A 13,358-nucleotide genomic window follows, 5' to 3' on the forward strand; every position below is an offset into this window, starting at 1 on the left:
TATATATATATATATATATATATATAAGTAATATATATATGTATGTATGTGTGTGTGTGTGTGTGTGTGTGTGTGTGTGTGTGTGTGCGCGCGCGCGCGCGCGCGTGTGTGCGTGTGTGTATGTGTATAATACGATCATATATGTATGTATGTACATGTAAATAACGGAGGCGTATCATATGAACTATGACACACGAGCCGCGTTTACTGCTAAAGGCGAGACATGAATACGGGTTACAGTCTATAAGACAGTTTTTTTTTCTGAAAAGCAGAAAACGGGCTGTTAAAAATTGACGTCTCTTTTACATATCGGGCGTACGGAATCATATAAGCATAGTAAAACGCAACTTATATCGAATTTACATACAGAGACAACATCCGGCATTTTTATACATGATTTATCTACATTTGAAGTCGCTGATTAGAAATGTGTTTTACTTGTGTGCTGTTTTATCTTCTGTTTACATAATATGAATAAAGTGAAACAAGGTGTCGCACATATCGTGTATTTTCGGAAACATACTCGTTGGTAAAAGCTCTCAGCAGGCCATTTTTCGCTTATATAAAGGTTTAAGAATCTATCTTGATTTAAGGATCTATTAATTTTTTTACATCGCAAGTTATTGGGAAAATACACCTGGTCATCCGTTTCCTCTTTCATAAATAGCGATTCAAATTACTTGAGCGTTCTTTCGTTATTCATTTCACTTTTTTGAATTACGCAATCACACATTCTAAATTATAATCTTATCGTACAATAATATTTCCTAGTTAATTTAGCGGAGGATCGTTGATCGTGATCCGAACCGAATTTTAAAAGGCATCGCAATGTACAGCTGTATATTCGGACAGAGGCCGTACATCATCGAGTGCCTTCGCGAATACGTGCGATCGTATCTATACATTAATATTTGTGAATAATAGTAATAATCACGAACTCTTATTCTTTCGTATTTAAACAATTAGATAAATAAAAATATTACGCTTATACAATTAATGAATTAAGTATGTACACACAATACATATTTCGCTCATCGATAGATGTGTATGCATAGATACATGCATATACATAGTATAGATATATGCATATAAATACATATGTATATGCATATTTCTAATTCACTTACCATCCAGAAGAGAGAATGTGTTTTACGCGTGGTCTAAGGAAAGGCCTAACGTTGAAGAACTTTCTAATGCGCTAGGATTGCCAACACGTAATCAACTCCATAGAGTTTTCCTGTAAATTTCATTACATTGCATGAAAAGATGAGAGAAATATTGATTATATTTACACGGCACGCTTATTCATAACATCCGTAGTTATGAAATTAGCCAATCACAGCAATTCCTCGGAAGAATGGAACGACTGTATTTTATAATTAGTCAGTTTCATAACTATGGATGTTATTAAACTCGATTAAGGATGCGTGTAAATATAGTTATTAATTTCACTTGTATGCGTGTGTGCGTGCGTGCGTGCATGATTAAGCACGACCTAAACTTCATTTTATTAATATAAAAGCTGTATAATGCGATTGTATTCAAATTGCACTTACGTAGGTTTCGTTAATTTACCAGAAGTCTTCTTCTTGTTATTTCGACACTTCTTTACGTACGCTTCTATTAGATGGGCTATCTTTTTAGGATTAATTTCACCTGTCTTATTATGGCATATCTGTAATTGAGATTGTAGGATATTTTTATTATGTGTATTCTTATTTCTTGGATTATGTTTATTCAATATTATTTTTAATTATTAAAAAATCTAAATAATATTTACCTTAGGTACTGCTTTGCGCATGATATCTTTGTATTCCTCTTTTGTGATGTGTTTTTTGGTATAATGGGGTTTGAGAACCAATTTCACTTCTTCCACGACTCTCTCTTGTCGGTTTAGTTTTTTAAGAAACTGCAACAATACAGATAAAAAATTTTGCATTTTATTACATATTCATTTTATTACATATTCAATGTAATTTTGCAAATTACATTGAACGTCGTTAACATACCTTATCTTTAACTTGCATTTCTACGGCAGAGCTAGGAAGATCGTCCAGAATTTGAAGCTGATTTTCGTCCATGCGTACGCCAACCTTAGGATTGGTAGCTATAAAATATATCATTTACATAAGTTTACTGAAATATTAATATTAATTACTGTTATTATATTATATACTATTAATATATTTATTCGCTAATGTTAAAAAAGATGAAACTTTATCACTAATCTTACAGCATCTGTTATATTGTTCATATATAATAATTACTACAAATAAGATTCAGATCTTTCTGTACCGTTTCAATTAAAAAAAAAACGAAAATTAAAGTACGTACACTTCTTCGCCTTTTCCTTAGTAACCTTTTTAATTCTGTTTTTGGTTGCAGTCTTAATTGGAGGCAGTATTCCACCGAATAATGCATCAAACGGATCTTTCTTCTCCGCATTCTTGTTGATCTTCGGTGTGCCGCTGGTTTTAACAGCGGCAGGTGGTGGTGCATTTGCAACGGGTGAGTTATTAAAATTGACAGGACTAGGTGGATCGAACAGGCTATCACTCAGGGTCGATCCCGGTGAATAAGGGGACGACATGTCGATGATATTGTCATTCGTCATATCTATGGTCGCATCATTACCGTTTTGCCCTACCGTCGAACTGTTTTTATTCTGAGTGGATTTGGAAGATCGCGGCAAAGTGGATGACTTCGCAGAATTTGCAAATACATTAGGAAGCTGCGGTCTATCGTTTGTGCGTTGCTTTATCTGATTGCTCGGTGAGATGCGATTAGGCTGCAAGAAAACCAAGTATCAAATGATTTGATTTAGCAATTCGTAATACTTAGAATGAATTGATTAAAATTAACATTTAAATAAAATAAAAACAAATACCTGCAGAGTTCTTTGTGCGGGATTAGACGTGTTGCTAGCATTGAAGCTTCTCTGTACTGCAGCCGCTACCGTCGCTAAGACGGGATTGATAGTACTAAACGGATTGACAGTCGATTGCACATTTTGCGGATTCTGTTGAGTCTTGGGCGGACTACTGCTGCATGATTGGGCTACGTCAGTCTGGCTTTCCGGCACTGGAGACGCGGAGACATCTCTCTGAGGTGATGGTCTCTTGATAGTTACTATCGATATTATCTTTGGCTTCTCTATCGGCTTCTCCTGAGGGGGTTGTTCTTGCTGTTGACTGGGCTCATCCAACGGCAACGGAGTATCCGCAGCTCCGTCGTGCTTTCTGGGCGAGTTGCGCTGTGCTCGGTCATGCTCATCGTTTGGTGTTGCTTCTTGGCTGGCATCCGGCGTTGGTGAACGAGATTTAGTTGGATCAAAAGGATCGTAAGCGTCCGGAGAAGTTGGCGGAGATGTTGGTGGCTCGGGAGGTGTGTTGGGACCGATTTTGAGACGTAGTTCCAATTCCTCCTGCGCTCGCATCTCTAACTCCTCTTCGGCCCGCTCATCCATCATCTCCTCTTCTTCTTCCTCTTCTTCCTCTTCTTCTTCCTCTTCCAACAGCGGATTTATCAAGGACGGTCTAAGATTGCTGGGCTGCTTATTTATGGAGAATTTGATCTGCGGCTCCGGCGGTGTCTTAGGACCTTGTGAGACAAACTGCTCACGCGGTGGCGATGTCTGCGATGGCGGGCATTGTTCCGGCGATGCAGTGAGCGTTTCCTGTACCTGTTTGTCATCATCGTCGCTCAGTACTATAACGTCGCGAGGTGATGGCGTTTGTTCGCGGAAAGGCGATTGATCCAGATCGATCACGGCCACGGGTTTCTTCGTCGCTGCAATCTCTGCCGCCTTGGATTTCTTCTTCTTATCTTTCTTCGCCTTCGGTGACTTCGATCGCTTATCTTTTGTCTTATCTTTCTTCGATCGCTTCGTGGAAGGCGTGGTCTCTGTCTGAACGGATTCTCTTCGACGACGTTTTATTGGAGGTGACAATGGAATAGTGGTTGGTAATTCCAACGGTAAAGACAACGGATTCGTCTCGTTGTCTTTGTTGAAGCATACGCTAACCAGTATATTGTCGCCGCTAGCAAATACTTCTTTTGACGGCGGCGGAGTCCTGTTGCGTTTATTCTTTCGCCGTTTCTCCGCCTCCTTGGACTTCCGACTCTCTTTCCGCCGTTCCTTCTTCTTCTTCTTTATCGCCTCCTTGTTCGTTAATATGACAGTCAGATTCTTTGGTGACACGTTATCCAGTACGGATGGTGGTGACCAATTTCGCGCCCCAATTGGCTCCTGCTGGATATGCGGTGGTGTCTTCGATCTCGAACGCGACCAGGATGGCGTCCACTGCGCGCTCCATGAACGCTCGCGTTCTTCGCGCTCACGTGGAAACTGCTGCTCTTGCTCCACGCTCTTCTCATTCAGCTGTTCCCAGTTCCTGTTACGATCCCGCTCTCGCGAGATTGACCTGGCCTTCGACCGCGACCGACTGTGCGCCTTCCTCTTGCTGTGCTTCTTCTCGCGTGCCTTGGACGTCCTCTTCGGTGACTTGCTGCGCGATCTCTTACGGTTCCTGGAGCGACTACGCGACTTGTACTTCTTCGTTTTCTCCTTCCGCTTATCGCGCGATTTCGACAGTGATCGCCTACGTCGTCTAGGCGACAGCGATCGCCGCTTGCGAGACAGCGAACGCGATCTTCTACGTGAGATGGAGTACCGTCTCGATAGAGATCGCCTTCGCGACTTGCGTCTGATATGAGAAGACGATCTTTTGCGCGAATTGGAACGGCACGATTTGGAATACGATTGGCCACGATCTCTCGACCAGGACAATCGGAGACGGGATCTACTCTTTGATCGTCCCTTCAAATACGATTGACTTCGTCGATCCTTTGAGCTTAACTGAATTCTATTCGACGAACGACTTCTCGATCTGCTTCGTGACTTCTCCCTGATGTCCCTGCCATACTCATCTTTTCTCGGTCGTGATGGTTTTTCAGCCACGATCTTTCTTACATCATATCGCGGTAACTCTTTTCTCTTCTCCTTCTTCTTACTAATTTCCTTTGTCTTTTTCTTAGAAGACTTATCCTTTTCTCTTTCCCTTTCTTTCGACTTAGACTTAGACCGTTTATCCTTGTCGCGGTATGGCCTGTCCTTTGTATTTTTTGAAAGTTTTTTCCAAGAGACTAGATTATCTGATGAAATGTTCTCCTTGTTTTTCTCCGTGCTCTCCTTGTTCTTTTCCTTTTTATCTTTTTTTCTCTTCTTTTTACCATCTTCTTTATCTTCTCTGAATTTTTCACGCTCCTTCGTATCCAGTTTACTCTCGTCTAATATCTCGCCATCCTCCATCTCTTTTTCTCTCTCTTTACGTAACGCCAAGGCGATCAATTCCTCCTCGAAATTTATCGCGTCGTCAGTTTCGGAGATAGCCTCAGTGCCCAGCTCAGCATAACCAGTCAATGATCTGCAGTCATCCAGATCGTCATTTGTTTTATCTTTTGTCGGTGTGATAGGCTCCAAGCCGGCTTCAAACGGCATACATCGCTCCACCAGCGTATTCTCATCCCTCAAAGGCAATTCATCTTTGCAAGGTGTATAAGCGCCATCCGAATCCCAATTGTTATCGAAAGTGGCAGGTACAGGTGGCTCGTTTATCTTATCCTTCTCGATCGGGAATTGCTCTACTTCATCATCCACCGTCGAAAAACTTCCCTTTTCGTTCCGTTGATCCGACAAATTTGGATCCTCATTGTCGCTCGACGCTTTATCACCATCCTTGTCATCCTTATTATCATTCGCTTTGGCAAGTTTATGGCTGCTCGATGAACATTCGTCATCACTGCTTGATTCTCGCTCTTGCGAGTCGTCTGCAGTCATCTCACCTTGTATCTCGGTATTTGAACGAGATAATATGGTTTTGTTTATTGTGTCACCACCTTCCAAGTCTTCCGAGCTGCATTCAATACTCAGCTCACTGCTGTCCAATTTTCTTGGTGATAACCGAGCTATGTCAAGAGTGGGCGATGACATTGCGCTTTCCGTGACCACTATGGTCTCTTGGGGTATGATATTTGCCGCCGCCGATTGCACTTCTTGTTCATTGTCTTCTTCTTCCTTTTTATTGGATGAAGTATCGACATGTTTCGATTTCTCATCCACCGACATAGCTTCTTCATCCGATGAGTTCTCGGAACGGGATTCTTTGCTTCCGCGTTGACTATCAAGTTTAAATGACTCTTTCTTTTTAGGGCTCTCTGAAACAGGCTCCAACTCCATTTCTTCTTCTTTTTCCTCTTCTTCTTCTTCTTCTTCAGCAATTTGTGGTCCTATTTTAATAAACTGGTCCAATGCTATCGACGATTGTACGACTGTGGATTCAATCTCTGATTTTGATGAACTGACATCTTTATTGCTATCTTGCTCTTGTTGCTGTTTGTCTCTCGATGACGCCATCATAGTTTTTTTCTGAAGAACACTGTTCTGCGAATTATCATCCAATTGCAGGCCACTCAGCCGATTATTAAGCCTAATTTTGTTACCGATTTTGAAGGTAATTTTACCACGATGCGAGTCATGCGAGATCTTCTTCGGCGGTATCTTACTCAAGGTTTGACGCTCTTTCTGTAGCGCTTCGAGATAAGGATCGGCCGGCTCAGGTGGCAAATCCGGCAAATCGCAGGCTTGAATGTCTCCCACAATAATATCATCATCATCGGGAATGCTGGGCGGTAACGGCGGCGGTTGTAATGATCCCAGCTGCTGTGATAATTCTTGTTCTGTATGCCTAGCCACATCCATAGTTTGCGACGAGTAGATGGAAAAATTCGGGCAGTCCGACTGTGAGTCATTATCATCATCATCATCGTACGCAGTCAACCGAATAGGTTCCTGTGTATGTTCTCTACTTTGAATCGTCGTCGCGGCAATTGGCAACGGAGGATAAGTCGCAGAGACTAACGGCGGCGCACTTGGCATAGGTATATTACAACTGTCTATGCTGTTCCGCAACATATCTGCCTTTTCCAACGTTTTCAACGGAGTAGCTACATCATCATTGCTGTCGCTGTCGGCTGCAAACGGATCATATTTGTCGCCGCTTATCGGCAGATCTCTTGGCATTTCCTCCTTATGGCTATCGTCAATCACCAATTCCTGCTCACTGTCGTCCTTGTCGCTTCTGGAGTTTTCTTCAAAATTCAGCAAACCAGATGGCGGTTCTGGCGGTGGCAACAAAATCATCGAGCTATTATTGTGAAGCTCTTCCTGTGTATCGCAATCAGACTTGGCTAGTGGTTCGATGTCGCAATAAATATCGCAGTCATCATTATCTTGTCGCGCAGCAGGTGATGCAGCTACGGGTGACGCAATTACGGGTGACCCGGTCGTGGGATCCGGCATCACAATGCGATCATTCTGCTCAGATGGTAGCTGATAATTTCGCGTCATATCTTCCGACAGATTGACCGAAGGTAGACTGTTGTGCATGTGTATCGGCTGCTGCATATTTATTGTTTCCGGTGCGTTTGGTGGTGCAACGGACGGAGCACCAGGAGGCGGTATGCCTAACGGGGGTAGTCGAGGAGGCCTGGGGAATCGATCCGTTACGTGCGGAAACGGCAGCCTCTGATCGAAGCCGCCACTGCTGTCCGTATAATTAAACGGTCGTTCGCTGGGTGGCGGCGGAAAACGCATCCGTTCGTTGCGGAAATGCTGAGGATTGCGGTTGCGGAACGGCGGCGGCAGCGCGTGGGCACCAAACATGGGTGGTCCGCCACAGTGCTCAAAATTTGGATTGTAGAACGGCGGCGGACCAAAGTCGCGATTCCCAAAGTTGTCCCGCGGACCACCGCCGCCGGTCCCGCCGCTGTAATTATGCCTGCCACCACCGCTTGGTGGTAATGAATCCCGACCACCGCCGTAGGTCTGCCCTCCGTGGCCACCATGTCGACCGTTATCACGACCATAACCACCCCGGAAGTTGCCTCTATTACCACCACCACTACCACCACCTCCGCCACAGGGATTGTTGTACATTGGCGCCTGCGTAATATCACTAGAATTAATATTAGACAGATCCAATGGTGTATCCACCTTTTTCAGGATTGCTTCCTCATGTTGCGTGACTTCCTCTTCATCCTGCTTCTCTTTCTTCGGACTCTCATTGTTATTGATACTATGTTTGTTTTCTTTTTCAAGATTCTTCACAAACAACGTGCCGTCAGCCTTCAAGACCATATCCGCCTTCTTCTTGGTCGAATGCCATAGCTCCTGATTGCTCATTATACTGCTCAGTAGATCTGTTATGCCAGTATTATCTACTTCATTGACTGGATCAACTATAGTTTTTAAAATGGCGCGGCGTCTGATCGACGGCATTGCTGTTCGTCGTTGTCGTACGTTTATCATAGGACCACTTCCAATTCCAATAGAATCTTCATCGTCATAGTCCGAACTAGGGAATAAAATTATTTTTTTTATTAAAATATTTCACAAAATATTATTTTCTTATAATTTTATTTTTATTATATTTCTAACTTTTTTAAACCAAAATCATCTGAACAATGGAGGATTAAATATTATAGAATAATATATACACATAGAGCAATATCTCATGCATTTTGCCTAAAATAAAAAGTGTGCAATCCAGCATTAATAAAATGAAACATACTGCATATTTATCTGCGTTCAAGAAAAAAATTGTACAGACTTGTAGGAAGATGGGGAACCAATTAAAAATAAGAATGAATAAATAAGAATGAATAGGATCAATTGCTCACCCAGGTGGACTGTAACCTAATCCCAGATCATTTCCAAAGAGACTGACTTGAGATATACCAGCGCTATGTCTGGCATTTATGAGAATGCTTTTCTCAGGTACAGAGATGTTATTTTTCATGACAGGTACAAGCTGAGGCATCTTCGATTTCTTCACACCGAGTATAGTCGCCAATCTTCTTTTTACCGTTCGTGTACTCAGCACGGATGCTTCAATGCGCGCACGTCGCTTGTATTTTCTCCTCTGGAGAAATAATAACTACATATGTGCTTTTATAAAGATAAAAAAAAATACGATAGACAATGTGTACATTTAATAACAAAAATTAGATGAAAATAAAACGTAAAATGAGGAAAAGGCGTTGTGAAAAAAATGCTCTTTAAAAATTTTCAAATTTATCTTTAAGATAAGAAGACAGAAGTAAATTAGTAAAATAAGCAGTTAATAGATTTTATTGACTAGGGTGTAATATTTTAGAAAATATACACAAGTTTAATTAGTATAGTAAATTAAAATTATTTTGAAAGCAAGACAATTAAAAATCTCATTAAAATAAATCTATTAAATTAATTTGTAAATTCATTGTTCTTTAATATTTGGTTTATATTATTCTTGAGATTATTCTAAATAGATGTATCGTTGTTGATGGCAATGCTCTTAGGATAATCTTCTTATACATGATTTAAATATTTTCAATGTATTTAGTTACAAAACTGTATTATTTTATTAACTTATATTAATATATCTTATACTTTTCACGAATTATATAAAAATATATTACAAATAGAAAAATCACATTAAGAAAATAAATTACACATATGACTTTAATCTTAAAGTTAAACGGTTTCTAAGATTTAGCATATAAATATGATAAAGGAAGTTTCTAAGATTTAGCATATGAATATGATAAAGTCATTTGCAAAATTAAGAAAAAAAACCAAGTGCATCTAGTGTGAGAAAATCATTTTATTTATATAAATTAAGAACAATGAGTTACAATCGAAAAGTCTAATTCAATTTAATTGTGTTACGAAGGTAGCATAAATATGATTGGGGAATACAGCAGTGATCGGATAGTCTGGATCGGAAGACCAAGATGATGAACACTTAATGAGACACCCTGGCATTACCAGACCGTACAATTCAATTTTATAAGAATTAAGTTATACATATACATATATTTTAAAACACAGCATAAAATACGGGAATTATACAAAAATTTTTACTTATTAATCAATAAAGAGAATGCAAACAGAATATACATTCACATTATCGCGAAACATGAAAAAGATTCAGAAAATGTTATATACGCATCTGGCAATGCGATGAGCAATGTTACGTGTTAAGATATTATGCTACATTTGAGGAGAAATTAGCGTTATACCTTGCCGGTTTTTTTTGTACTTTTCTTACACTTCCTCCTTGATGTGGATGATGCAATTTTGACATACGTCACTATTTCTTCCTCTTCGCCATCATTGTTGAGTTCTTTAATTCGCACTTCTCGAAATAAATTATTGCTGGTTTTCTTCTTCGAATTCTTGGCGAGTTTTTTCTTTTTTCTTTTCGACATTTTAGTCTTAGATTTTGTATTCAAACGCGTGGAAGAAGCGTTACCTTCTAGGCTTGTATTTGGAGAGCGACTTCGGCTATTATCACCAATCGAATCAAGGCCGGACGAAGTTGACGGCTGATTTGGATCAATACATTGTTCATTTGTTCGATTACGATTGCGCCTAGAATTGACTCTGGAAACGCGTCTGGTAGGTAGATACATACGATCATTGACATGAGGAAGTATATTACGGAATATATTTAAGTTCGTTCCTAATTCATGAAAGAAACGACTAGTATTTCTCCCCGTTGTTATAAGAGTTGGCACAAAACTCGACAAATACTGCAAAGATAAATAAAAGAAGGAATTAGTTTTTATATTCTTATTTTTATTATGTATTCTTACGTTCACACCTGGTTTTTATAAAAGTCAAAAAAATAATCTTTTTATACATCAAAGAACATTTCATATATAAATTCAATTAATTCATGTGTGAAAATATTATATAAAAAAATTAAAATTTTTTAAAATAAATTATATTAGATAATTTAAATTTGTTTTTATAGCTTGTAATTTAAGTTGCAATTTTTTAAAACTACTATATATATTTTTAATTTAAAAATCTCAAGTATATTATGGAAATAAATTACATAAAAAAATTACATTTAAAAAAAATTACATCAAATCTGAAATTAATGTTTATTTATTTAAAAAAACATTTTATATGAAAAAAATTGTCAATTAATAAATTGTAATCCATAAATAATATATTGTTATAATACATAACTCATCTTTAGATATATTTTAAGTATAAATAAGTTGTTACCGATCGTCTAGTCGAACTGCTTTCGGTACACCCCGGACAATACCATTCTTCAATGGGAACTGTAGTTATTGGGGGTGTTAAACATTCCATATGATAGCCACGATCGCAATTGTCACAAAGTAACATTCGATCTTCTCTATCACTTTGATGACATATTTCACAAAAAGTTGGATCATCTGGTGGTTGATTCTCAATACGCGGCACAGCTTCTACTGGTAAATGATTTACGATCTAAGGAAAATAAAAAAACACATTAAATTGCGATATAATTTTTTTAATTCATTCACACACACACACACACACACACACACACACTCTCTCTCTCTCTCCTCCTCTCTATTATATATATATATATATATATATATATATATATATATATACACATTTTTTTCCAATAGGTTATTTTTTGTAGTTTGGTTATTTGTGTTAATTTTTTTAAATCATACAGTATTGAATGACAAATTTATAAAAAAAATTACCTTGCCATCAAAATGACTTCTAACAACAATTGTAGTGAAGGATATGCGATCCACTGGACAAGTGTTGATGTTTTTACTCCATTCCAATAAACATTCTAAACAGAAGCAATGGTCGCATTCAGATGGAATACCAATTTGCTGTTTTCTAAATGGTAGCAGACATATAGGACATTTTTCCGACTGATCATCACTGCTATCAGAGTTAGCGTTGACATTAGTTAATGAAGAGGAACCAGGTTTATTGGCATTCTCATTTTTACTTTTACATAAAACTTTACGCTTGGCAGTACATTTATAAGTATTGCCACTTGATTCATCTGAACTAGTCCAATCACTTTCCCATTCGGATGTACTACTGTCTGTAATATGCGTGGATCTGCTTTCCTCGCTACTATTAGATTCATCACTAATGACTCTCTGCAACAAATGATATTAATGAAGATATCATCAATAAATTTGGCTAAACATTTCTTTAAAAAAATATAAATCATAATACATGGTTTTGTCGTTTAATCACAGGCTTAGGTACATCACTATCGCTGCTGCTTTCTCCTTCGCTTACGACTCTCTAAAACAATAATATAAATGCAAATTAATGTAAATTAACAAACAATATGTTCGTTTAGAAATAAGACAATAAATAAAATTGAATAGGCTGCAAATGAGATTTAATAGATTCCATAAATATTATACAGTTAGAATTGAACATTTAATTTAATCAATATTTAAAGATACTATAATAATTAAAACACTTCCAAACGTACAAGTTTCTTCTTTCTTCGAATTTGTACAATAACAGATTCATCACTGCTATCACTGTCGCTAATGACAATTTTTTTTGCGTTTGTGATTATGATGACGTATCAAACAAGTATTATCGCTGTCGCTTGACATCTTGACTATCACTACAATTCATACCCCCTGAATTCTTCTCATAGATCTGTAACCAAGAATTCATGTCAATTAATATCCACTGTACTAGCCATTTTCAACAAACTAATAAACAAATCATTCAGTTTCCATCTAAATTCCATCGAAAATATCGCTCGGTTCCTCATTGTAATAATGGAAGCAATATACAAATTTATTTTGCATTTGCGAGCTACTCCCGTGCGATACCCTAAACAGAATAATCTAAATGAAGATTACTCGATGCTGCGCGGTGCGCCCGCTCCGGAATCTCAAATCGTGACTAAATCGTCCCACACAACGATGATCGACATCTGGGAAACGTCGTCGACTCGGTTACCCTGATGAGCTGCAGGTGGATGACGGCGTCGCGGTGGACGATCCCACGATTCCGCGCGCGCTCTCGGCGTCGTCGACGATGGTTCACGAAAGCCGTTGCTGATCCCGCGTCGCGGTCGCACCCAGTAATTCTCGATTGCCGTGGAAACGAGCTCGCGAGAACGTGTCTAGGACCGCATTGATGCGAATTGACCAGAGTTGACGCTTCTCGATTTCCGTCCCGCTTCGTTCTTACTCACTCTCTCTCTCTCTCTCTTTCTCTCTTTCTCACTTCGTCCCTCTCGTTCTCTTACTCTCGGTGTTGCTCCTGATTCCTTCTGTAATCGTGTCGCACGCCGACGAATCGCGGGCATGCGACACCGATCCCACGATTCTCGTACGGACGGAACGGCCTTGAGCCGTTCGCGCCGGAATTATCTCCTCTGACTTTCTCCTGCGGCAATATACCGAAAAGTAACGCGTTCTATCGTGAGACTGCGGACATATTGGATCGCGGACGCCGTGCTTGCTGT

At 39.2% G+C, this 13,358-nt stretch overlaps 1 protein-coding gene across 1 annotated transcript; it reads right to left on the minus strand.

Annotated features, from left to right (window-relative positions):
• Window positions 1–1,218: 1,218 nt before the first annotated feature.
• On the minus strand, window positions 1,219–12,492 carry LOC105621063 (serine/arginine repetitive matrix protein 2). The gene is given in 13 exon segments (XM_012202534.1): window positions 1,219–1,237; window positions 1,557–1,675; window positions 1,781–1,909; window positions 2,010–2,107; window positions 2,335–2,788; window positions 2,888–8,414; window positions 8,740–8,996; window positions 10,123–10,635; window positions 11,120–11,350; window positions 11,599–12,015; window positions 12,095–12,166; window positions 12,363–12,437; window positions 12,439–12,492. Coding segments are annotated over 13 exon segments (7,965 nt in total).
• Window positions 12,493–13,358: the final 866 nt, after the last annotated feature.

This window comes from Atta cephalotes, assembly GCF_000143395.1.
Source record: "Atta cephalotes unplaced genomic scaffold scaffold00032, whole genome shotgun sequence".
Taxonomy (NCBI): domain Eukaryota; kingdom Metazoa; phylum Arthropoda; class Insecta; order Hymenoptera; family Formicidae; genus Atta; species Atta cephalotes.